Source organism: Carettochelys insculpta, chromosome 7, assembly GCF_033958435.1.
Source record: "Carettochelys insculpta isolate YL-2023 chromosome 7, ASM3395843v1, whole genome shotgun sequence".
Taxonomy (NCBI): domain Eukaryota; kingdom Metazoa; phylum Chordata; order Testudines; family Carettochelyidae; genus Carettochelys; species Carettochelys insculpta.
In genome coordinates this window covers 37455700-37482162 of record NC_134143.1, presented here as the reverse complement: position 1 = coordinate 37482162, position 26463 = coordinate 37455700, and the positions used below count along the sequence as shown (strand labels likewise).

Sequence of the window (26463 nt, the reverse complement as noted above, 5' to 3'; positions counted from 1 at the left end):
TTTCTAGTAGAAGTGAACAAGATGAATAGTTATCCCAAAGTGTGTGACTGTTGGTTTATTATTATTGTCCTTATTACCTTAAGTGACATTGTGCAGTGCTCTGGCCAAATGTAGACCAAAAACAAACTATGCCCAGATTTGTGTTGTAATGTCCAATAGGTACTACATTGAGACCAGCACATTTTCATGTTACCTAAGATGATAATTAACCAAATCCCTCAAAAATAAAAGACTACTGCATTAAACAATTTAATCATGCTCAATCAAACATTCAGCTGTTCTATCCCTCTGTCATAACATATGTCACACAACAGTACTTTGAACTGTTTGATTCTGCAATACTTTCTGTTTTAATTGTAGTCACTTGAGATCATCAGGCCCATAATGCTTAACTCATACAGAGCTTTGTGCATTGGATGCACTTACACAGTCACAGAAGCCACTGGTTGCTGAAGAATTATGTTCCAGAATCTAAGCTTTTTGATTTGTTTTTTAAAAAGTGTTCTGTATGATGCGGTTACAAAGCAAATCTTCCAAAGGTGCGAAGTGAGTGTAAACAGACATAGTAAAGTGTGCTGTTTTCTGCAGAGAGCCTGAAATGACAACTGTCACAGGCATAACAATAGCTCTGAGAATAGTCTCTCAGTGCTATCGCAACTGTGAAATCTGATGGTGACTTAAATGTCAACATTGGGAGCAAATGTACTTATCTAACAAACCCAAACTGTCTCCCAGACCTTACTTTACCAGCAGCCCAAAACCCTAATGGTTCTCTATCATCATCATCAACAACCACCACCATGGGCTCAATGCATGTTGATGTCTGATGCCTCTCTCGCTGTTTCCTTCTATCTTTCCCTGTCCACTGTGGAGTGGCTCAGTTTCTGTAGAATAGCTCTGCATCAACCTACTACATCATCTACCCATTCCCTGTGGGATCTGCCTCTCCTATTTGAACCATCCATTATGCCAAATACGAGGGTCTTGATTTTTGTTCCTCGTTCATTCTGCAAATATACCTGAGTAGCTATCCATCTGCCAAAATAGACAGCTTCCCCCCAAAAAGATTCTGCGTGTTGTATGTCATCAGTAAAAAGCTCTTCAGCACCTTGAAAATGGAAAGTATGTAGGCAGAGAAAAATAATTTAGTTAAACATCAAATAAATACAATAATGTAAAGTTCCTGTTATTATTGTCATTTAATTGAATAAAAATATTCCATTTATTTAATTGATCTGAAACTAGTACATAATTTCCAGTCTGCTTCACAAAAATGTTGCAGAAATGCTTAGAAAGGAACGTTTCCTTGTAGAATTTAGGTGAAGGCTGATATAGAGTACCTGCTGAATGCATATTACTTGCCCTAATTATCTCATTAAGCACATTTTTACACATACTCAATTAACCTGTATGGGGAAGCAAGTATCTTCTGATGTTCAAATGATCAGGATTTCTTTGTGTTATTCTTTTTAAAAATTATGAAATTTATTCACACATTGTGTTAACTTTTATGTGAACCAAAAATTAAGGGGCATTCTTTGAAATTAGTAGATGAAAGAAAGACTTCAGATCTACAGAATGACTCCTTACTTTGAAGGAGAAATAATCTACTCATTACAAGAGCTACTGAACATATTGTCTTCCTTCTCTTTCAACAGTAACAGAGGTAGCTGTGTTAGTCTGTATTCTAACAAAACAAACCAGCAATCATGTAGCACTTTAAAGACTAATTAAATAATTTTTTAGGTGATGAACTTTTGTGGGGCAGACCACTTCCTCAGATCTGGAGATGATATCTTCAAGTAATCTTGGAAAGCGGCTACATAGTTAGAAATGTCATGCCCTAAATTTAGCTCCTGGAGTACCAACACGATCCTCTTACAATATATTTCAGCACTAAAATAGTGCATCTGTTCTGTTGAAACATTTCAAGTATGAATGAAGACAGTAAGTAAGGCTCAATACTGTGATGTGCAAAATAGATGTAACAATAAGGAGTTTGGAGAATCACCAGAATACCTTTTACCAAAAAGATTTCTTTAACTTTTGTTGCACTTTCTTTTTTGCAAATAATAGGCTATACAGGACATTCAAAGACAGCAAATACTTATACATGTTGATGGAAGCCTGTCTTGGGGGAGAGCTTTGGACAATTCTCAGGGACAGGTAAGACATTTTAAAAAGTGTCTCTCTGAACAGGAAAATTATATGTCAGCGTGAACTGTGATCTTGTACATGTTTATTCCTAGCAGACAATCTCTAACATACATCAAAAGCCAGACCCCTGGATCTCATCAAGCTGTGCTTGGCACAGGACCCAGAAAAGGTGGAGAAAGTCATGTTTTCCACTCTTCTCCCCACCCATCCTGGAGATGAGCAAAGACCAAAGTGACTCCTCTCATAAATGGGAGTAGACTAAAGGTTGCTGTAAATTTTGATAACTAGGACAGTAATCAGCCCACCAACTGAGGATTGTCCTCTGCCACCTTATCGTGTCCCCTTTCAGATCCTTTCACTCAGTGCCTTTCTTTAAAAAAAATAAAGAAAAAAAATTGGGTGGGGGAGAGCTGGCACAAAAAAAACACTGCTTTCACTTACACTGAGCCTCTTGGGATCCATAAAAAGGGAACAGAGGCAGGGGACAGGCTCTGATTCGTAGTGTACTAAACTGCAAAAACTGCATTCAGCAATGAACTTTCATCCAAAATACTGAGGAGTGGAGAGAGTAGGGAGACAGAGGGAAGAAGCAAACAAGAGCAGGGATGCCAGCTGATATGGACTCATAGAGCACAAGCTGTTTGGGCTGCTTGAGGTGTAGGCATTTGGGATCGGGCTGGAATCTGAGCTCTGGGACCCTGTAAGAGGTCTTTGTAACCCTGATAATGTTCTTTCATCTTAGCTTGTTGGATGTATGCCATATACCATATGGCGAGTGTGTGTTTATGAGGAGAGAGAAAAATGTGGTAAATTGTACACAAACACTATAAATAATGGGCATACAATTAAAATGCAATAGATATAATGACATTTGTAAATTTAACATTATCCTCAGAGTAAATATTTAAATGTTAAATGAAAATGCAGCTGAAAACCAACATAAAATAGCACTGTAATTATCTCTAAGCAGTTATTTTTAATTATTTTAAACTTTGCCTACCCTCAACATACTTAAAAAGCATTACAGTTCTAAAGATGTCAGGTGTCTGGATTTATTCTTTTTCTTTTTTTTTTTTTTTCCAGAAGTCTCATAAATTCTTCCATCTTTGCTCTTTGAATTGTGGTATCTGCTGCCATCTAGCTTCATGATTGTGTCTAACGTAACAATATTTGTGTTAATTTTGGAACTTAGCATGAAAGCAATGTTTCACAAGGATTCATCTAGTGATAACTTCATGAGAGGAAACCAAACAGAAATAAGCTTGCTTTTATCAATAAAAGCATATTTGCTAATGGCTATTTCCCAATAAGCAGAGGCTTCCAAACTGTGTATCTGTCGTACTAGTTAAAGTAAAGTGATAGATCAGATTAGCATTTGGAGAGTAGTCTGTTAGTCGGCGGAAGCGAGTGGGTTTCCATAATTGTTAATACAGAAGACTAACCCTCTCAAGGAAAGAATAAATAACTAACCTACAACTGGATAGTTGGTATTCCTCCAATCAGTTTGAGATCCTGATGTCTTCTCTTTTCCCATCTGAATAAAAACATAAGTAGAATGTGAATAAAGAAGATTTATTTATTTATCTGCAAATTATAACCTTAACTTTCAATAAATTAAGCAAACAGAACAACATGATTGTATCATATCTATACAGCTATTTCACAGTATGTTACCTTCTTGCAGCTAAGGATTGGCTAGAGCAGAAGTGAGCAAAGGGTGGACAGGCCTCTTCGGGAGACATGAATTTTCATAAGCAGAGCACAGCATGTGTCTGAGGCTCTCCCATCTCATTGAAATGTTTAACTGTGTTTGCTTACTCCTGGGCTAGAGTAAGCCCTCTCTCTCTCTCTCTCTCTCTCTCTCTCTCTCTCTCTCTGTGTGTGTGTGTGTGTGTGTGTGTGTGTGTGTGTGTGTGTGTGTGTGTGTGTGTGTGTGTGTGTGTGTGTGTGTGTGTGTGTAAAGCATACTCTCTTGATACCACAAGCCCTTGAGGCAGCTACAGAAAAAAAATATTGAAAAATATGCTTTCTTAGCAAGATTATTTTGAACTGTAACTATTTTTAGGGCTTGACACTTCCAAGTGAAGTAAGTAGGACTTTGCAGATTTATAAGAAGCATGGCCAGAGTGCTTAGCAGCTTAGAAAATCAAGGCTTTCAAATCTAGAATATTAAATCTGTGAGATCTCTCTTCCCTACATGCCTAACAGAGGTTAATCCTTGTTACCCTTTATTTCATTGTTTGTAATCATAGTGGAATGCAGTAATGTTACAATCAAATATACAATATTAAATACAAAAAATTTGAATGGTTTCCATACCCTTTTTTCCATTTTCTTTTATACAGAGGTTCATTTGAAGATTCTACTACCAGATTTTATACTGCATGTGTAGTGGAAGCTTTTGCCTATCTGCATTCCAAAGGAATAATTTATAGGGACCTCAAGCCAGAAAACCTCATTCTAGATCACCGAGGTTATGCCAAACTGGTGAGTGCTTACAATTTTTTTTTTCTGTGCAGCAAACAAAAACAAACCCACAAAATTCTGCAGTGCCATGTTTACTACATGTGAGTTAAGTCTCCAGTGTCTTTTCCATCAGGAGCTCCCATTGGAAGGATTTATAACCCGCCTATCAAATAATACAGTATTTCTGGCTAGAACTGAGCATAAAGACTTGAAATCCCAGAACAAATCATTTCAAAAAAAGAATTAGAAAAAATCCATCTAACCATTTTAATCTGTACAGGGGCAAAAAATGGAAGTTCACATGTTTCAAAGTTGTTGGGTTTTTTGTTTGTTTTGTCTGACATTCACTTTTATTTTTTACAGACTACTGGTGCCATATTTTTGTAGGCTGCTAAGGCCTTGATAAGAACAATTTTCTTCATTTGCTTGCTTTGTTTAAAAAAATCATATTTGCTTTATGGAGATATTAGTCACAATTTATTTCAGAAATACTTTCTTTAATTGTTTTAGTTTCTCAGGCTTGTCCTACTAATATGTAGCTAAATACAGAATGTTGCTGTAATAAGAATCTTTTCTATTTAGTTATATTTTAAGGCTAAAATTCTTTCACATGAAGACTCCAATCCTACAAGCACTTATGCCTGCGCATTGGAACAGGAGTACTGTATTCCCTTGATTTCAAGTAACATCCTTAGACTGTAGATTGGTGATGCCTGATCTTATTTCCTTTTTTGAAATCTTTACATTGGTCATCAGAGGAATTCTACATAGAGTAGCAATGTGTATTACGTTTCATATAGATATGCTTATCAATGTAACAGGCAAAGGAAAGATAACTCAAATTGTAAACAAAACAAAAAAGTAGTCAAGTAGCACTTTAAAGACCAACAAAATTATTTATTAGGTAGTGAGCTTTCGTGGGAATTACCCACTTTTTCAGATCTGGAAATTCTGATTAACATAAACTAGCATGACAAAAATATAACAGAGATGTAGAAAAAAACTAAATGAAAACTGACAAATCAGCTGCATAGGACAGAAGGTGGGGAAGAAAATTACTTACTGCGTGTGTCTATGAAGTTAAAAGTAAAAATTAATTTTTGACTGTTCACCAGATTGTAAAGTTGACCTTTATATTTGTGCTCACAATTTAGTTAGTAGGCATAAATAATCACCATTTAGACATTTGAATTACTATATTTCACCTGCAAACAAGGAAATTAAATAGTCAAATACCATTATTTGCTCCTGGAAAAGCAGAAGCTGAGCCTTAGAGATCTGACTTGTTCTCTGAAAACTATCAGCCCTGAATACAATACTGGACAGCTTACTAGATGAGGGAGTGCCCAGAATGTCTTTCCTTCCTCTTTTATGCCCCTTTCTACACACATCTGAATCCCTATCCAGACAAAATATAGATATAAAATGCTGCAGGCACTCAGGGTGCAGAGGGAGATGAGGTGCTAGCCAAAACATTATAATTTAGTTACATGTTGGATACATAGGTTAGTTCTTTGCTTGTTAGAACTGGGTATATTTATATGTACTTTAAAAATCTTTTATTCTAGACACAAATTGTTGATTTAAATGAAGAACACGAACACAACACTTGCATAATATGCTAAAGTATTCACCAAGACCCTACTAAAATAAGGATCGGATCAGGTTGTATTACCAGTCAATCAAACATCAACCAGGAATGAAAAATGCTTGCAGATCTGGATCCACTTAGCCTGGGCTTCCTGTCCTCACACTCTTATCCAGTAACAGAGAGGGAGCTGTGCTAGTCTATAAACTATCAAAACAAAAAGCAGTTAAGTAGCACTTTAAAGATGAAAGCTCACCTAATAAATTATTTTGCTAGTCTTTAAAGTGCTACTTGATTGCTTTTTGTTTTGACTCTTATCCAGAAACCTTTTGTGAACCCTAAATTGTAAAGTGATTATGAGGAAAGATAATTGGCAATGAGAACTTTTTTCACTTGTTTATCCAAGGTAGTTGCTGCTGAATTACGTCTAGAGCTCTCCTGTGGACTGAGTCAGAATTTCCTGAGTTTTAAAATAGAAGCTTCAACGGGGTGTATGCTTCAGAAAGAAGCAGCTTGCTTAGTACATAGTATGTGCACACCACCTTCTGCACGGGCTACAGAATGATTGCCCTGGTGAAATTTAAGGTGTTAGTTTTGAGCTAGAACCATAATTTAGTCCTGTCTGAGAGTGCATATGACTTCCAATCTGATACCATGGCAATAGCAATTACTGGAGTTGCTTGAGCTCCATAGTGTACATAGGAAGGGACAAATGGCAGAACATAATTAGACAGGGGCCCTTTAATTAGAAATTAATGTCCTTCATCCAGTGTGTCTCCCCACCAGAGATAACACAAAGGGCAGTCAAGGAGCGTAGCTCTGGGTTAAGTCACAAGGTGGAGCAGATGCTCTAAAAGAGATTTCTAGACAAAAACTTCATAGATGTAAATGGAATTCAGGAGCTCTCCATAGACAGCAATGGCTCAGCACCCATCTGTCAAGGCTGATTCCCCACTTGGAGTGCAGAAGGTGGGGGTCTGCAAGAACTTTTTGTGTGTGCTGCCTCTAAAGGCTTCAGCTAAACCAGAAATATCTTCCCCAAAGACACAGATTCCCTGACCCTGGTAGATACACTGCCACCAACCAAGTGCAAAAACTCCTCTAAAGAATCCAGGAAGACACACTTTGGATGTCTCCCAGTGGGGTAACCCCATGGTCTTAACCCTCCCTTAGGAGAGAACTTGAAAACAAACTGCAATTTCTGAATAGCTGACCTTTCAATCACAGGCATGTGCAACACAACCTCCTGCCTTCTAGGACACAGAAATCATAGTCATAAAAGGCGGTAGGCTTGATTGCTAGGTGTTACCAAGCAATTAAAAAAGGCAGATTAAAACACAGAGAATTGCTTCCTGGGATTCAGTTTAAAAGTTACAGTGTACAGGGACATATGGAGTTTCATACATCGGGCTAAGAAATCCAGCAAACCAAATCCGTAATTAAAAAATAGCATGATCACATCTGACAAAACATCCCCTTTCTGCATTTCATATCTGATCACTGCTGTATTTCATCTCAGTACCTATACTCTGGCCACAGAAAGAACTGCTGCAGACAAATCACTGCTTCAATTCAAAAATCCCACTGTCTCTTCCCATTGGCTCACTAGCTCCTTGCCAATACTTTCTGGAGATTTTCAGAGATCCACTATCTCTAGGTTTAACCCTTTAGAGGCAATTTAATTAACTGAATAAACGGATGTCTCAAAAAAGGATTGTAGTCCTCCCATCCTTTACACCATCATTCAACAGAGTAATACAAAAAGGATGGATTCTAGTCTGCCTATATTTATTTGGTAGTTTATTTAGACAGATATGGTTGGAGAGCTATCAAAATTCTCTAGTTGACGAAAAGCACTTAAAAGAACAAAGGCCCAATTCTGAGTTTAGCTTGACACAATTGGGAGTGCAACAGGTGGCTGCATGCCACTTAGATCAAAGACCATTTTGGTCCCTATTCTAAATTATAGCAGTTGCTGGGGCTGCTCTAGCATTTATGCTCTGCTGCAGTGACACTCTGTGGATTATTACAAAAAGCCAGAATAATTGCCATCTCCTAGTTGGGTGACAAATTATTTTACTGTACTGCTCTAGTGTGTGAAAGTCAAATGCGAACATCTCCTTGGCTACTTTCATTGAAAAAGCACAGAACTATGTTCCACTAGCAGCCCCTGCTCAAATCCCAGTTGATATGGCTCAGTCAGCTAATCAAGGGAGAAAATATGGGCAACAGAGATTGTTTTTCCTCTTTGTTTGCTCTGCCTAATTGTGGTTCTTAGGAACTGTTCAGATGGCATTAGTTCCCACAGGAAGAGGAGCACAAGCCTACACTGCAGGGCATAATCTGTTCATGCTACTCTGAGCTGGTGCCTACCCTGTGATCTGACCATACGAAATTGACACAATTAGTTCATTACTCAGACAGGAGTTTGGTATTAGAAGAAAAAAAATGTGAGCCATGTACAAATATCCAACATCACTTCAACGAGGGTGGGGGCAGGCATTGATGAACGGAGGTATTATACCAGATCTAGTAATCACTAACATTATGCTGGGCTCATAGTCATTCTCTAGTCTTACTTCAAAATAAGCACTAGTTTGTACTGTGAATGCTAACTCCAGAAAAATGTGACTTTGTGCTTGGCTGCTTTATTTTTTAACCTATGTTCTGGTTTATGATAATACTCCCATGAGGAAACCTTTATTTCTGTTTTGCTTTCTCTAAGTAGAGCAGAACACATCACTGAAATGTACTTATTTTTTTTTACACTGAAGGAATTCCTTCTCTTTTCACAGGTTGATTTTGGCTTTGCAAAGAAAATAGGATTTGGAAAAAAAACATGGACTTTTTGTGGAACTCCAGAGTACGTAGCCCCAGAGATCATCTTGAACAAAGGTCATGACATTTCAGCAGACTACTGGTCACTGGGAATCTTAATGTATGAACTCTTGACTGGCAGGTATGGGAATTGGAACTGGAATTGGTGATAAAAATAGATCAGCAAATTACAGAATATTTCTGCCTTTGTCACTTTGATTACAACACTGGAAGACTCAGGGCTGGCATCTGTGATAATGACATAGAACAGTCTGAAAACTTTACTGTTAAACCTAATCGTTATTGCTTTTTCTGTTTAATCACAGAACGCTTTCATATGGAACTCTCATACGACAAGGAATTTTGTCGCTAGGCAGTTTACAATTTTATCATGAAATACATGTAAAATGACACTAAAACCATAGCTATAATGTATGAACATTTTTGTCCAGAATTCCTAATGAGAAAGATGGGGTTGAATTTATTTGAGAGGCAAAGTGAAATGTTTGTATTTCAGCCATGAGGTGCTAACAGAGTGAAAGCTAGGAGAATCTGAAAGAGATCAGGCAGACCTGATATGGTGCAGCATCTCTATATTTTTCTTATTACAGAACAAAATGACACATGCATGTTCTCACTTTTAACCCCAGACTCTCCTTTTGTGCTTAAAAGGGCTTCCCTGGCACTGCTACCTCAGCTCTAAATCACACAAAGCAGCAGTGCCCAGGGAGCTAAGTATGTCATCACTCTGACATCAGATTATAAAGTGCAACCTATGGCTAGAGTTCAGTGATGCTCCCTGGTTGTTCAGGATGAGGTTGCGATACATGGGAGTAAAGGAAAACCCAGCAGGCTCTCCCGTACACATCCTGCTAGCTATGCAAGAGTGGAAACAGGGATGTGGTCCTGTCTCATCTTTATCCCTTAAATCTAACTAAGGCTACATCTACACTACAATATAAATTCAATTTTATAACACTGGATTTTAGAAATTCAATTTTGAGTATCCTCACCTCCCCCCAAAGTCAAGTTAGTGCTGCCACACTGAATTGCCAGACATTGACTGTTGCAGCAGTACATTGTGGGAGCCTATCCTACAGTTCCCTCAGCCCAGTGGCATTATGGGTTTTTTCACTGGTGCAGTACGGGAAAAAATGGCCCACAAGTGGTTGTGGGTATGTGATGTCATCTTCCCACATTGCATTGCCCTCATTTCCCTCCTGTGGAAAGCAAACTGCCATTTATTCAGAAGGAAAGAAGGGAATCCCAGGTGAAAGAAAACCAAATAGGCTGGCTTCAGGTGACTGCACCATGTAAACAGGTTGCTCAGCTGCTCTTCACCCTTAGAAAGAACACCTGTAGGTACAACTGCTACCTGATCAGTCAGCTAGCGCCAGGCAGGGGACTGTCATACTCACATGCCAGAATGACTGGGCACTAGGATCACCCAGGTGACTGTCATCTCTACTGCCCCCCCCGCTACTTCTTCTCTCCCCACTCCCACACCTTGAAACTACCCCTGCCTGGCCAAAGTGGTCCCACATTCAATGAGGGATGTCATGGGGAAAGTGGTTGAAGGGCCAGTTGACAGAGTCCCTTCAGCAGCTTTCTTGGAAGAGGAGGGTAGCCCCAAAATGCCTATGACTGTGAGGGCTTGTCCCTCCACATTCTAGGAGGGATGACATTCATGGGGGGAAATTGGTTGAAGGGCTACTTGAGACATTCCCTTCAGGGGCTTCCTCCTGCAGGGGCAGAGGTGGAGTCCCAAATGCCTATGAGTAGGAAGGCTGCCCCCCCCACATTCTAGGGGGAAACCACTGAATGTGTGGGTGCTGGATATCACAAGCTGTAATCTATTACCCATCAACACCCAACTCCCAAAACCTTTCTCATGTCCTTAAAGCTTTTGGGGAGTAAGAGCAATTCAAATTTGCATGTGCACTTCAAAGTACTCATGGCTACACAGCGTCCTGGTGCTTCGAAGTCTGCAACCTCAAAGATGTCGTGGGAAAAATTAGCCTAATGAGGTGCTGCACGTTCACTGCAGCACTTCATTAGTATTCTCCGCTCAGGCTGATTACCACGCCCTCTTCGAAGAAGGGGGCTAGTGTAGACACAGCCTTACTATTACACATTTTATATATACAAATTTACAATTTTTTTAGAATATTTCCATTTTATTCCTGTAGTGATCCAAAGAACTTTATTAAATAAAATCAGCAAATTAATCACATTTGGTACTGAAGATTCAGAACAGACTCAACAGTCTAGGTAAAAACTCAGCATTGCCATCATAGATTCTGGATAGTAAACCCCCCTCACTAACTACACCTACACTAAAGAGTTTTGTCGACAACTCACAAAGCATCTATGCAAAAAATACATTTTGGTGACAGAAAGTGTCACTGAACAAAACAGCTGTGTAGATGTTGGGAGGGGGCCTTCTGTCAACTGAGTGGATCAAAAGATTGATCCACTTTTATGCGTAGATGTGATTTGTAAACAGAAGTCTTGTCGAACATCTCTTCCGAGAGTATCTTCTGTAGACAAATACTTCTAGTGTAGATGTAGCCTCTCTGACAAAAAAAAGGAAAATTTAACTTTCCATTAAAAACTACAAATCAGATAATTAAAAGGCAGATGGTTCCATTTTTAATTCTTGTAGGCATTTGGAATCAACAATAAACTGCACCAGCATTTATTGCTAACAAGATTACAAACTGCATCTTTTCAGAGCTTTGTGAAAGGATTTAGGAAATAAATTATATACAATCAGGAGAAATTAGACAGAGAAAATATCCTATTAATTTGTATTGAAGGTTAACAAACATAATTATCTACAATTCAATCTTTAATAATGTCAATGGATAATAATGTTCATTTTAATATTTTTCTGTTTTTATCTATTTAAATTTTCACACTTTCAGGAAGTAATGGGGTCAATAAAGGAATCAACAATAATTATTTAATGACAATTGATTCTGAGATTCAAAAAGTTACAGCTTTTAACAGTTATAAAACAAATGGTCAACATCACGTCAAAATAGACTAAAGTAAATTCATAAATCAATTTCTAAATTCTCAAGCAGCATTTTTCTTGCTTTGCCTATCTCCAGATTTAGATGATCAATGCAAATATTTTTCACTGCCTTGTGTGCATAGTGAAGAGTTGTCAGTGCAGAGCTTAACCACATTTACCAATAAAAATCTATTCCTTCCAAGTCTATTTATAACTTAACCAACTTCTCTCTTCAGTATTGTATATGCTATTGGTAATTATACATAGATTTAAAAAAACACAAAATATTATGTAGATTTTATCATAACATAAAATGGCATCGTATGTACCTTTAAATTCATCATGCTAGAATGTATCATTTGCCATAATGACCCATGAACTCTGCTTTCCTGGTAAATCCTGGGTTTTAAACAGCTCTAAATGACTGTACAGCAGAGGAATACATGAAATTAGTCTCTTAAACTACATTTTGTGCTGAAGGTACAGAAACTTCACAATTTCTCATTCTCAAAGTCTTATTACTGAGAATATTTGCCCCATACATTGCTTGGAAGTCTGCTGAATGAAACTTCAAAATTAATTAATATACAAAAGCCTCTTGTTAAATAATTTCAAAGCTCGTACTCTTTCAGATGTGTGAGCTTTTGATCAAAAATATTTGCAATTTTTAAACTTTTCTAATCATCTGTGAGCTGTTTTTCATTTATAAATTGCATTTTTTTTATATGATATATCATTTATTTGAAAATGTCATCTGATGTTTGCACTTACTGATAAAAATATTTGTTACTAATCTTCCATTAAATAACATGTGAGCTACAGAGTTTATACATATCACTTAGCCATCTGCAATTAGCTTTCATAATTACCAATTAAAAACTACACAAATTAGAAACTCTTAGACATTACTGGAATGTTAACATTTATTCCTTTATTTATTACTGAATAGGAGGCACTTTGTTTATTTTACAAAACAGCAATCAAATAATATCTAAGGAACAAATCTGGTCTCTGCACAAAGCTGAGGTAACTGACTTTCAGCCTGGGCTCTCTCCATGGTGGATTTAAGGAGAAGATTCTTCTCATCCTTGGGAGCTGTAAAATTGTCTGCTGCCCCTATGCACCTCCTATGCAATGATTTATCCAGTGGATCCGCACAGTGGCAAACACACTGGTCATACACCTAGACTCATCATCTATGTAGAAAGACACCAATGATCAGAGAGTTCAGCGGATGCAAAGTCTCTCTGCACGTGGCTGCATGTCCTGGACTGGCTCCAATGTAGCTTTGTTACATTTATCAAAAATACACAACAGCCTGACTTATGCCCTATTCTTCATAAAGAGGATGGCTATTGTTTGATACTTGTCAAAATGTATCATCCATAGAGAAATTAGTAGTCCAAAGAGGGGCAATTAAGTTAGATGAGACTTTGAGCACAGACTGTACAACACTTCAGTTTGTTAGCTCTATGAAATGTTTTTTTTGTTTTTGTCTGTAGGATAGTGAAAATTTAATTCTCAAGGTGGGTCTGAATCTACCAGTAGTACTGGATGAATCTCCCCCTAATAGACAGGGCTAGATTGTGACTTCAGGCACGACCCTAAACAGTACATAAACTGCACTAACTTTGGAAAATATTCTACTCAGACTCACAGCATGGGGTCACCGCTCTTCCCTTGCTTCTTTCTTTTTCTAGGGGAATGGGCAGGGGGTAATAAGCCAACAGTAATTACTTCTCACTCTGTGCTGGCTCAGCTATTCTGGCCCTTGAACAAGGGTTCCATCCAACTTTTTCCCACCCCTGCTCACACATTCACTCCCCACTTGCTTCTAGTACGTAGGAAGCAAGTGAACTAACTCCACTTACTCCTATGCAACTGAATCCAAGACCAAGCCAAGCAGCATTGAGGTGTAAGAGGGGATTTTTTACACTTTTGTGGGTTTGTAGTCAAAGTCACAAGCTAGCCCAAACTGAGCACCTTCCATCATCCATTTTTAAGAACATTTTGTTCACCTATCACTGTGCTCTGCTGTGTCTTCGTGCTTTTAAACGAGGACACATTTACTCCAGCACGCTATCCAGTGCTATTTGAAAATGATTACATAATAAATAAATAAAATATGAAAGACAGAGGACCCAAGGTCAGAACTGAGTTCAGCCCCTGGCTTTTGAGGCTGAAAGCGCATGGGATCACGGGTGAAAAGAGATGTTTAGTCCAATACAGGGAAATGACCACCTTAATTTGCTCTGTAATGCCCCCTTCTGGCCAACACTTGGAGCAACATTGATGAAGTCCAGATTGAACCACACCCAGAACTCCTTGGCCGTAAAAACAATTACCAGGCGTGGACTTTTGAGATGGAAGGAAACATCTTGAGAACTTCCTGAAGCATAGAATAAAATGTTAATTTCTGGCCTTTCAACATTTCTCAGACTACAGGAGGAGAAATATTAATTCTGTAATTTAGCTCCTCAGGTTTGTTTTATAATACAATGGAATGAAATTTTTATTTTAAAGACAGGCATTTAACTTTCACTTTCCCCTCACTCCCATTTCCCAAAGTCCTCCTTTCTCAGGCCCAGATCCCATGAAGACCTATAACATCATATTAAGGGGAATTGACATGATTGAATTTCCAAAGAAGATTGCCAAAAATGCTGCTAATTTAATTAAAAAACTATGCAGGTAAATATATTTTAAATACAATAATCTGTATTTTATGAGTTAAGAAATACAGGTTGAAACTCCCAAATCCGTCATTCTCTCATCTGGCAACATCCGTCGTCCAACAGGACCACAGATCTTGCAGAACCAGAGAGTCCTGGGGCTGGGAGGAGGAGGGCCAGCCAGACCAGCAGCAGGAGCCCAGCGCAGGGCAGCCAGAGCTGGTTTGGTGGCTAGGGTGGGGGGCTGCAGCCAGCAAGCTCAGGCCAGGAACAGCAGCAGGGAGCAGTGGCTCCGACAGGTAAGCTGGCAGCCCAGGTTCATGGCAGCTCATTGGGCCAAGCACAAAGCCCCCAGCTGGGTAGGGGTGGCTCACACCAGATCATCCTCAAAGCCACGTGGGAAGCCATGTCAAGGGCTGTACGCAAAGCCACAGCCCCCAGAAGCTGCAGCTGATGCAAGGAAAGAAGCTGTGGCCCAGGGAGGCTGGGGAAGGGCAGCTGGGGATGAAAGCTGGCAGCTGAGGTGCCTGTGGATGTTGGGGTGGAGAGACGGTGGGGTCAGAAAGCTGCAACAACAGTGGGGAGAGGAGCGGAGGCTGGGGTAAAGAGCAGAATTTGCCACCCCTGGTCTGGCAAAATCCCTCAAATGGGACCGCTCAGGTCCCAAATGAGGGATGTTGAACCTGTAAGTCCTAAAAAAATTAAACAACCTTGTCACTCTCTTCATAGGGATAATCCATCAGAAAGATTAGGAAACTTGAAAAATGGAGTAAAAGATATCCAAAAGCACAAGTAAGTGTGTTGCATAATTATCAAATACTTTCATATATGGAAAATTGTTCATTTAAGATACAAAACACTCTTCACAACAATTCTCTTCTAACTTGAACTTTGGCTATTATGCTATTTTACATTCCATCATCAGTTTATTCTGTCCTTCCTTATGTGGCACATAAGGTGGTATGCTTAGTGAAATACGCATTTTACTTAGCATCCAAATGACATTTTGCAACATGAAAAATTAGAGTCACTGTCTATTTTAACCCCCTTGTACATACCACCATTTTCCAAACTCCTCTTTTGTTTTTTACATGTGGCTCTGCCCTGGCATTAAGATACGAATAGTATAGAGCCTCTGATTGATATTTCATTTGATCTTTTTTTGTCTCAGTAGTTCAGTGATTAGTGCAATCTGCGCTCTGCTTGACACATAAATAGCAGGTAAACCAGAGCAAGCCGAGCTCCTATTGGAGGGAAAGATTTTGCCTTTCCACTCTGCCCTGTGGAAGTGTCATGACTGCTTCCTCTGGGAGGGTGGTCCACTAGAGGAGTAGCAGCAGGTTCACCCCCACTACCTTATCCCCATTCAGCTCAGCTGTGTTGGTCAGTATTTTGGGTGGTGGAGCCAAAACTATCAACTCTCTGCTTAACTGATTGAGCAACCCTGTATTCCTCTGCAACCAGACCAAGAGGTCTGTGGAGGCCACCCAAAGACTGGAGGCAGTGCTGTGCTGTTCTCCCTTACAATCTGTGAAGGCCTGCAGTTTGAGCGATAGTGTGGATCAAAGGATCTGAATTAAGAGCCTGTGGAGTGTGGGACCCACAAGGATTCTGCAGAGGTAAGAAGAAGCTGTCAGGACACCTGTAGTGAAGACTAGCTAGGTCACACCCTGAACGGTCAGAAGGATGACTCCTAATGCCATTCTCCAATCATGTATCTTACACCACCCTTTACATCATCATGAAATTGCTGCATATATTTTAGTTTGAATAAAAAATAAAAAAAACTTCAGAAGTGTATTTCATAAAATCAACAGAATTATAATGAGGACTGTAAATCAGAAGGACTGAAGAAAGTGTCTGCAGGAATTTAAAAAAAATGTTTAAGATATTTGAATAATGTTTTCTGTATTATACAAACATTTAATTTGTATATCTAACATCTTGATTTCTTCTAATATTATCCCTTTTCTAGATGGTTTGAGGGCTTTAACTGGGAAGGTTTAAGAAAAGGTACACTGACACCTCCCATAATACCAAGTGTAAGTACTTTCCTACTTCTGTCTTTGCCAGTTCAATCAGGAATGGTTTGCTTTGTGTAACTTGTGCAAAGTTCCAGTATACATATACCTTAGTAAAGGTAGCAGCAGCATGCAGAGAAACTTGTCTGAAGTTACTTGCCAAAGACCAATAGAAAATAGGTCACAAAGATTTTCTTTTATTTCTGTCAAATACATGTTTTTCTTGTGGTTCGGTGTTCATCAGTAGGCCCTGTGGTGAAATATTCTTCCCAGCACTTCAAGTTGGGTGAGCCTGTCACTATTGAGTTCTTCTTTCTCTTTGCCTCTTCTACTTTGGCATCACTTGGTTTTTGATCTCTTCGTACTTCCTCTTTTTTCCCCCTTCTTTTTGCTTTTCTTTTCTTCTAGACTCAGAGGTTATGTCTACACTAGAGAGTTTTGTTGATAAACTGGGGATTTGTCAACAAAACTTGTGGAGCATCTACACACAAAATGTGTTTTGTCGACAGAAACTGTCAACAAAAAAGCAATGTAGACACTCTGGGAGTCCTTTTGTTGACAGAGCGGATAAAAAGATTGATCGGCGTTTCTGCATAGACATAAACTATTGACAAAAGTTTTGTCAGAACATCTCTTCCAACGTAACTTCTATAGACAGATGCTTCTAGTGAAGATGTAGCCAGAATGAATTTTAACAATCAATTGTACTTTGATATTCCATTCATCCATACAGTCGATCAGTACAGGAACATCAGCAGATGTCATGATTCACTGTACCGGGCTGTATGACCATATTTCAGTAACAAGTTGTTCCTTTTCTTAACTGTGATGGGAGCAGAAAGTCGTGTGCCCTTCCCTCTCTCTCTGTGAGATGTGGAGGACAAGTCATTCTCGCCAAAAGGATTCTGTAGGGAAAAAAAAAGGGGGGGGGTTCATATGGAACAACATTTAAAATAATATTGGTATTCTATTCATCCATGTCTTTCAGACAGTAACAGATAAAACTTATTCTTTCTAAAACTTCTGTAGTTAATTCTGTTAACTTTCCATGTGGACAGTGGAAATACTTTTGCTTGCCCATTTCTATTCATTTCTGGCTTATGTGCAGCACTAGCAAAAAATGCTTCAAAGGAAGTGTTTGTATTTAAAATATTTCTCTAGTTCTATAAATATTTGCTTATATTTATGTTGTGATAAGTCTGACTTGACATCTCTAACAGTTACTAGTTCCAGTTCACGTGAGCGCACTGTAGTTAGATGCTAGATAATGGGACTAGTCTGTGTTGATCACTTAAAGCAGACAGTTGCCCATGAAAGACTATTGTTAACAAAATTTTACTGAGTTGCATTCCACAATCTTCAATTAAACTGTTGATGTACATTTTTAAAGGATAAAAATTATTTCCAAGATATATTAAGAAGCCACTAAGTACTGATGCAGATGAGTACTTAAAATTTTGGGTTGAACCCTTTGTTCCAATTGAGCAAAGATGTGTGCACATGATGCCCTAACCCCACTCTCCAAGAGGACATTATATCATCAAGAATATATCCCTTACGTTGTAGCCTTTAGACTACAGCAATGCCCTGCCCCGCAGATGCTTTGCTTTAAATCACTGTGGAAATTTGATCGTGGTGCAGAATTTGGTGGCCTGCTTAGCACAGTGTCTTGGGATCTGTATTGCTACCTCTTATTTTTAGGCATAGCAGAAATATTGGGTTATGTCTACATAGGTCAGCACCCAAGATTTTTCAAAAGTAAAGCCCTCTCTCCATGCCATACCACCTCAATTGCATCAGGTGAAGTACCTGAAATGGCACTTCTTTCGTATAAAAGCAGGGGAGCTGTCATTGTGCACTTGTGTACAATTCACCCCTCTCTGTGGTTTAAAAGTGGCCTGTTGACATACAGGGCATGCTGCAAGGTACATCTTTCACTCTAGGCTTTTTGTATGTGAGGAAAATGATAATTGGTATGTGTGAGTGTGTTTGGATACCACTGGTATGTTTTGATTTTACTGGTGTGGTGATATTAGAGGTTACATCTTCGGTTATTTTCTTGCTGTGATGAAACCACTTTTTTTTTTTTTTGGCACTACCATATTTTCAATTACATTACATGCACATAGACCTCAGCATCATCACTTTTTAATTTCCTATAATTATTTTAAAAACTATGCTGCCGGTGATAGCTTTTAGATGACCATACTGCCAAGAGACAGATGTATTTTGTTCTCCCTTTTCTTTGAAAGGTTTTACTAGTCAGATTTCAACGAGCAAGCTTTTCTACAAATAAAATACTTTGTTAGTAAATGGTATTGAAGAGCACAATATTGAGATTGGAAGAATGGTCCTTCTAAAGGTCGAAAAACAGACTTTGTTAAAATCAAATGCAAGTGATGCAAACACATTAACTGTTCATTTGACAGGTTGCATCTCCGACAGACACAAGCAATTTTGACAGTTTCCCTGAGGACAATGATGAACCACCACCTGATGACAACTCAGGATGGGATATAGACTTTTAATGTATTTCTCTTACCTGCTTCTGCCTTGCTGAAGACAGCTTCCTGAGACATGGCTGCCAGCAAAAGTGAAGGAATTTGGGAGGATTAGTGCTCGGGGTCACCATGATGCCTTGATTGATGCTGCTACAGTAACTACAGTGGCATTAGAACTTATTGCTTAGATGACAATAGTGCTCTTCACATGTTTTCTGTTTGAACTTATAATAGCAGTTGACATGGTGGTCCTGAAGCAAAGCCTTTTTACCAGTAATGAAATGTGTTTTCTGTCACTGCAGTTATTTTGCTATGTTCTAATTATAATTTGAAAGATAATAATAGTGTAAGATCCACCTAAAGCCAGTATTTTACAACTAGAATTATTAGGATCAAACAGTAGCTATCAATGGTGCAGAATTTGGGGTACTCCCACACTTCAGAGTGAATCTGTAGGGTCTTTTACTGCAGGCCAGTGTGAAAACAAAGGAGGACCACAAAACTACTGGTCAATGAGTTCATGTCAAAGCATTACTAAAAGTTGTCCTTTTTGCAAGCAGTGTTCATGACAAGACTGAATGTTACTTTCCTTTTTCTTTCTGACAGAATTTTTAAAAAAAAAACTAATATAACAAAAGCACAACTGCTACAGATTCTGTTGAACTGTTAAGGCAGGAATGGGTCGGTTCTCACATATGAAAGAGAACATGATGTATTTAACGTATTTCTTATTTTCTTTGTCACAGTACATATTTGCATGGAAAAATCGTAATTATTCATTTTACGTATAAAAATTATGCTTACATAAAGGTCCTAAAAGAGAATGAGAGCAACCAACTGATCTTATTAATTATCAATTAGAAATAAAGACTGATCTTAAAATAACACTTACCTTTTAGAACCCAAGGATGAAAATCTAACACCCGTAACATACTGCATAGGTGCTATGTACATCTTTCATCTGTGAACATAAATGTTCAGCAGTCAACAAGCATTTCAGAAATATGTAGCAAGAGACATCATTTTTAGTGATGACCTAAACACAGAAAATCCTTTAAGAATTCATCTTAATCATCTTCTCTGCTTTTATTCTGCAGTATTTGGGAGCCATCATAGTATTCTTACTTCTGCTTCTCTACAATATGTAAATACCTAGGGCCGTGTGCAGGTGCCTTTAGCTATATTTTTATTTGCTATATTTTGAAATGTAACTGAACCAATGAGTTCTATTAGAAATCAGTATAATAACAATGAATTCTCACAGTCACCTGCAATAACAGATGGAATTCTAATGGCACACCATATAAGTGGAAAATTATTGACAGCAGCACAGGTCTACTGTATTTGCATGAGATCTGTTGGCATGTATATTTGCAGTACACAGACACTTCAGTGATTATACTGCAGTGCTGCAATAGCTACAAAGTATACACACTGCTATTAAAAAAAAAAGGAAGGAGAAAAGGATACAATTGGTCTGAGTTCTTTTCTCACTTCCATTGCTTTTGCATCACTGTAAATCAAGGACATCAGTGGAGGGTTTGAAAAAGAACTAGATATCTCCATAGAGGACAAATCCATCAATGACTATTGGGTAGGATGAACAGGGTTGGTTGGTATCCCTAGCCTCTGTTTGCCAGAGCTCAGAATGCATGACAGAGGGTTTTGTTCATTCCCTCTGGGGCACCTGTAATTGACCACTGCTGGAAGCCAGAATACTGGGCTAGATGGACCATTGGTCTGTCCCACAATGGCCAGTTCTATGTTCTTAAGAGTTAGCCCTGTTTTAAACTGTCAGAAAAAAAAATCAAACCTTATTTGCCAAATAATCAGAGATGTGTTAGACTGAATGTAAATTTGCCCTTTCACATTTACAAGAGGCATTAAAGTTTTCATACCTTGCAAAAAGATTTTACCCATAACTTGTTATATGCATTGGCACAGCAGATGATACCACATCTGATTTATACAAGGTTATCAAGTCAACTATGTGACTTAATTTGTTGTGCTCCACCACGTTATACATTGAAGCTGTTAGAAGATCAACACTGGCTATATTTATTACCACACAGTTGTTATAGGTATCGCTTGTTCTAAATCTAGGTGAAGAATATGGTAACGCCCAGTAACATAGTGGAACAAGTTAACAGATATTAGTTTTCTGTGGTGAACACTGCACCTGTCCCAATACATTAGCATACTAATAGTATGCATGATTTTTCAAAGCTTGGAAATCTAGGATCTAATCTCATCCCATTGAAATCAGTGGGAGTTTCACTACTGACTTCAAGAAGACCAGGCCGCAAGTGAAGATTTTGTGGCACAGGAGAAGCAAATAGCAAGGGATTTATCAATAGAAAGCCTACCATTAATACATTTTAGTAGGTTTTCGTACTCATAAGGACATCCATAGGTTTAGCAGAGCATTTTAAAGATAGCATTTTCAAACAAATAGAATAATAAATGTACCAACAAGTCTACAATGCCAGCAGACTGGAAAGCCTCACCTTCTGCAGTCTATATCATTTATTTTTTACAGTTACATATAGAAGGATGAGGCAACATCAGCAGCACAACATAACTGCAAGTAATTTATGCTGTTTGTTAATTATGTGTGGCATTGCATTAAGATTTGTAGACATTAAAGCAATCATGTAAAAGTAATAATACCATCTACCAGAAATTACTTCTTTACAAGTATAACACACATTTAATTTTAAACATTTAACTTGGGGATTTAAAATACTGTCTGAAAGCAGACACTAGATATTAGGGCTAAAACAATCACATAGCCATCTTAGTTTAAAAAAATGTATTCACCTTATTTTGACATTAAAGCCTGGATTCCCTCTACCCCATTGTCTGACACAGAGCGATGTGGCTACACTGGACAATGAAACTTGTTTAATTTGTTAACTGACTTTCTTGTTATACATAAGAAAACAAAGAACAGGAGCTGATCATCTGAATCAATTCTAAACAGTTATTCTGGTATTAATATTTGGATTCAACTATCAGTATAACAGTAAACTGAAGAATCGCCACGAGAAAAGAGCATCACAATATTTTTTGGGTGAAGTGAAAACATTACCAGCAGGATGTTTTTCAGTGAGGTCATTATCAATTCTTTTATTTGTTGATATCTGTTTTGTCCTTGTGCCATGAACAATAATATCTGAATTATGTAACGTAGTGTTTTAATACAAATTTATTTTGATACAAATCTTCACTCAATTTTAATCTTATTTACCAAGTATATTTTAAAGAAACTTAAATTATAAGTATATGAATAACCTCTTCATTTATAATTAATATATTTGGATTTCATATATACATTCACATCAATTGATTGCCTCTGCATTTCCACTTGTCTTTTTTATACCTCCTTTATAATATATGGAAAAATGACATTTACAGAAGGAGAAATCAGCTGCCATGTTTAAAACAAGTGGGTCAGCACTGGGTTCACAAGAAAAAGAGTATCTGTAGCTCATTACACTGCTGTGTTGTTCATTAAAAAAAAACTCTTATTTAACAATAGGACCATAAGCAAATATTTATGTAAATAGTATTTCGTGTTGATATTTTGTGGTACTCATAACTTTTTATTTAGTGTTCCATGGCATTATCAAATCATTTTTTTCTTATTTGTAACGTAATGTTTTTAGATCAAAGTAGACTTGAATTAATGTCATGATTGTCAGTATTATTGAACTTTGTCAACTGTACTCTTATTCATCTGTCCCATAGTTTAGAACATGACCTAGCTATTTGGCATTGTTGCAAGTGCCTTAAACTCATGGCATCCTATAAAAATACAAATTTGGTGTTATGCTGCATGACAAAGACAAACACACCTCAAAATGTTGTCCTTTCTTAGCTTGCTGCGTTTTACAGTTCTTTCTGCTAACAATTTATAAGCCTTTATTATATAATATTGATGAATTACAGAAATGATGAAGTTGTTCTCTTATTTCTGTTAAATGTACCAGAGCTGTGAATCTGTTAATGAGATACAGCGTCATTTCTGTGAAATGTATAAATGTATGTGCAGGTCAAATTAATATATGACATTCTATCAGTCTGTATACAGGTATTCCTGTTTTGCTAAGCTGTGCAGATTTAAAAAAAGACTATAGTGCAGTAAAGTTCTAACATATCATATTTTATAAACTCCATTACAAATGTTCCACATAAATAAATTATTAAAAATTAATTAATTTACACCAAATAAAATCACAAGTCAACATGAAACCAATGACTACAAAACAAACACTTTGTTGCACCACTCAACAAAACAGGATCAGTGCTTTATATGAGCTCTTGTATATGCAAATCATTTCTGGGGCAAGCTCTCAACACACCTAGGCTGGGTCTACACTTGTCCCCAATTTCGAAAGGGGCATTTCAATCCATGCGACACGAGATTACTAATGAAGTGCTGTGGTGAATACGCAGCACTTTGTTAGACTAATCCCCCCCATGGCAACTTAGAAGTGTCAAACTTCAAAGTGCCAGCATGCGTGTAGCCGCAGGCACTTTGAAGTGTTCGCGCTACTTCAAAGTGCCTTGAGGAGTAAAGGCACTTCAAAGTGCCTGCGGCTACACGCATGCTGGCACTTTGAAGTTTGATGCTTCAAAGTTGCCGCCGGGGGGGCGGGAATTAGCCAAATGAAGTGCTGCATATTCACTGCAGCACCTCTTTAGTAATCTCCCATTGCCCTGATTAACGTGCCCCCTTCAAAGTTGGGGACAAGTGTAGACAAGCCCCTAGAAAGCTAAATATTGAAAGTGTGTTATTAGTCTCTTCTTCCGTATCAGTCTATTACATGAACAGATGTTGACAATTTCTCAAATGTTTCAGGCTTTATTAGCAAAGGGAAATTTCATTCAGAGTTGCCTACCATACTTACTCCAATGTACGCTATTTTTACACTGGTTGTTTGTTTTGTATTCTGATGGCTATAATTCTTTGGTTTTCTTCTTACAATGGATTCCACATGAAAGATTTTTGTTTGTCAAAATACAGTGTCTGTCATCCAGTGGTCACTGACCAGATGCACTCTTTTGATGTAGATTTAAGAACTTTTTTTCCAGAAATTTAACTGCTTTTGTTTTGCTCTGTATTTTCCCTGCAACTGTAATTGCCGAGTGCCTGTTGTATACTTTATAGAGTTGAAATAAAAATAATTACTTTTGAACACTGTAGTGTCATATTTCTAATTTTGTACAGGTTGTACTTCAAATGAGAGCCTAATTGTATTTTGACGACACACACTGACATACTCTAACAATTGTTAGGAGGTATTGTCAGACTAAGTACTCTTAAGGCATTAATGTAGTCATGTCCTTTTCTAAAATATATACAAATTAATCATGAGGAAGAGGTGAGAAAGCCATGGTGACTGAAGTCTGATGTTTCATTTGAGCATCACAGGTGTGTTAGATGGTACACCTGAGTATATTAACAGTATCATATGTTTATGTACAATTATTAGAAGTTGTAAAAGAATTACATAGTTACAGAACTCATGAATTCATATTACTTTTAGCACAAAATATCTAATGTCACCGCTGGCCTTAATCTGATTTTTAGCCCAAATTCTCTTTGTAATTTTCAGCTGAATTCATCTTTACTTCATGTCCTAAACTGTTGCGGGAAAGTGGCTATTGCATTCAGTGTCAGATATGGCTGCATGTCAGTAGTGCATGAAGTCAGCTCTTTATACAGCATCCCTTGTCTAGTTTATAGGGCTTTGTGGTATTTCATTATTTTTGTAAATGCCCTGGAATTACTTTGATAAAATGGTCCAATTTCAAAGGCTCTGTCTACAAACTGCAACACTGGTAGTTACCAGATTCTAAAAATCATTCTTGATATTTTCCTCCACTATCAGGTAAGCTTTCCTTACTATTCTGTAAGAATCGTGGTTTCATATCTCAGCTGAAAAAACAGCAGCACAATACCTAAAACACCATGTTCCAAGGATGGTTGCTCACTGACTCAAAGGGTCTGTCTACACTAGAAGGTTTTGTTAACAAAACCTGGGGAGCATCCAGATTACCAATCACATTCTGTCAACAGAAAGTCGACAGAATGCAGCATTTCTGTTGATATGTTGACAAAACATGGGCCTGGACATTCCAGGTGGCTCTCTGTCAACAGAAAACGCCTCCAGGGCTCTGTGCAGTTGCCCTGTGGGCCACCCTGTCTACAGCAATTAGCACTCTCTGATTCCTGTCACTGCCCCTCTTAAAGCCACAGGAAGCCCTGTGGCAGGAAGCTGAGTGAATGGAAGCAGCAGGGTTACAAGCTGCATTCCCCCCCACCACCACGCCCTCATGGACGCACTATAGCTGAGAGCCTCGCAGATGGCCAAGCAGCAGGTGCCCTGCGAGCCACCCCCACACCAAAGGATTGTATCTTCTCAAGTAAACACCCAAGCCTGAAGGGAATTAGCATTTATGATCCACTAAACTTTGATGAAGATGGTACAGTTGCCCTATTTTTGCCTCAATTTACTTTCAAAGCAATATATTTTCCTGCTGATGAAAGTATTGCTGCTGATTTTATCTAACCTTAGTAAATGAAATTAATAAAATAAACAAACTGCACTCCCTATTAATATGAAAAAAATCTTTTCAAAGGCCTCATAATGAAATCACCAAATTGGCTAGGTGGAAGGAAAATTTATACCTGCTGGAACCTCTCCCCCAACTACTAACACATTTTATCCTACCCCATTGCAAAACAGTATTCTCTTTTAACAGACAACTGTCTGCTTTGCATTAAAGATAACTGTGCCTTCTTACAGCATGGGGGTGATTCATAAAATAAAGCCCAGTCCAACGTCAGATGGAGTCAAGAGGAGTTTTGCAGCTGACTTCAACAGACGTAGAGTTAGATTCTAAGAATATACACAGCAAAGTTATTTCAGAATACTGACTGCCATACTAAAATAACTTTGCAAGTGTCTACACAATGCAACTGCTATTTCTAAATAATTCTGAAATAGCAGATGGCTTATGTCAGTTTTGGTAAACCTCAGTCTACAAGGAATAGCACTAACTCCTGTTGCATAAAGCCTCTACTCAAGCTATTACTCTATTTTACACGTGGATTTTCTGGAAGTACACTAATCTGTAAGGACCTGCAACATGTGACTTAAAGACTGACCAAAAAAAAAGCACAACCTCCTGCTGAGTGCATTGCTTGGGGAGT

At 38.1% G+C, this 26463-nt stretch overlaps 1 protein-coding gene and 1 long non-coding RNA gene across 5 annotated transcripts in view; one reads left to right on the top strand and one right to left on the bottom strand.

The window, feature by feature from the left end:
- PRKG1 (protein kinase cGMP-dependent 1) overlaps positions 1 to 23510 on the top strand; it is an 880390-nt gene extending 856880 nt beyond the window's left edge. For all 4 annotated transcript variants that reach the window (XM_075000323.1, XM_075000322.1, XM_075000324.1 and 1 more), the window contains 7 exons: positions 2077 to 2166; positions 4503 to 4644; positions 9007 to 9170; positions 14616 to 14738; positions 15449 to 15511; positions 16695 to 16761; positions 19170 to 23510. In XM_075000323.1, the coding sequence (XP_074856424.1) occupies positions 2077 to 2166; positions 4503 to 4644; positions 9007 to 9170; positions 14616 to 14738; positions 15449 to 15511; positions 16695 to 16761; positions 19170 to 19268 (748 nt within the window). In that variant the 3' untranslated portion in view covers positions 19269 to 23510. The remainder of the gene's footprint in view (positions 1 to 2076; positions 2167 to 4502; positions 4645 to 9006; positions 9171 to 14615; positions 14739 to 15448; positions 15512 to 16694; positions 16762 to 19169) is intronic.
- Positions 1015 to 19343, bottom strand: LOC142016124 (uncharacterized). Its single transcript, XR_012646299.1, has 4 exons — positions 19283 to 19343; positions 16850 to 17645; positions 3628 to 3691; positions 1015 to 1108 (listed from the first exon to the last, which is right to left on the bottom strand). It is a non-coding gene; the product is annotated as an uncharacterized LOC142016124 (long non-coding RNA).
- Positions 23511 to 26463: the final 2953 nt, after the last annotated feature.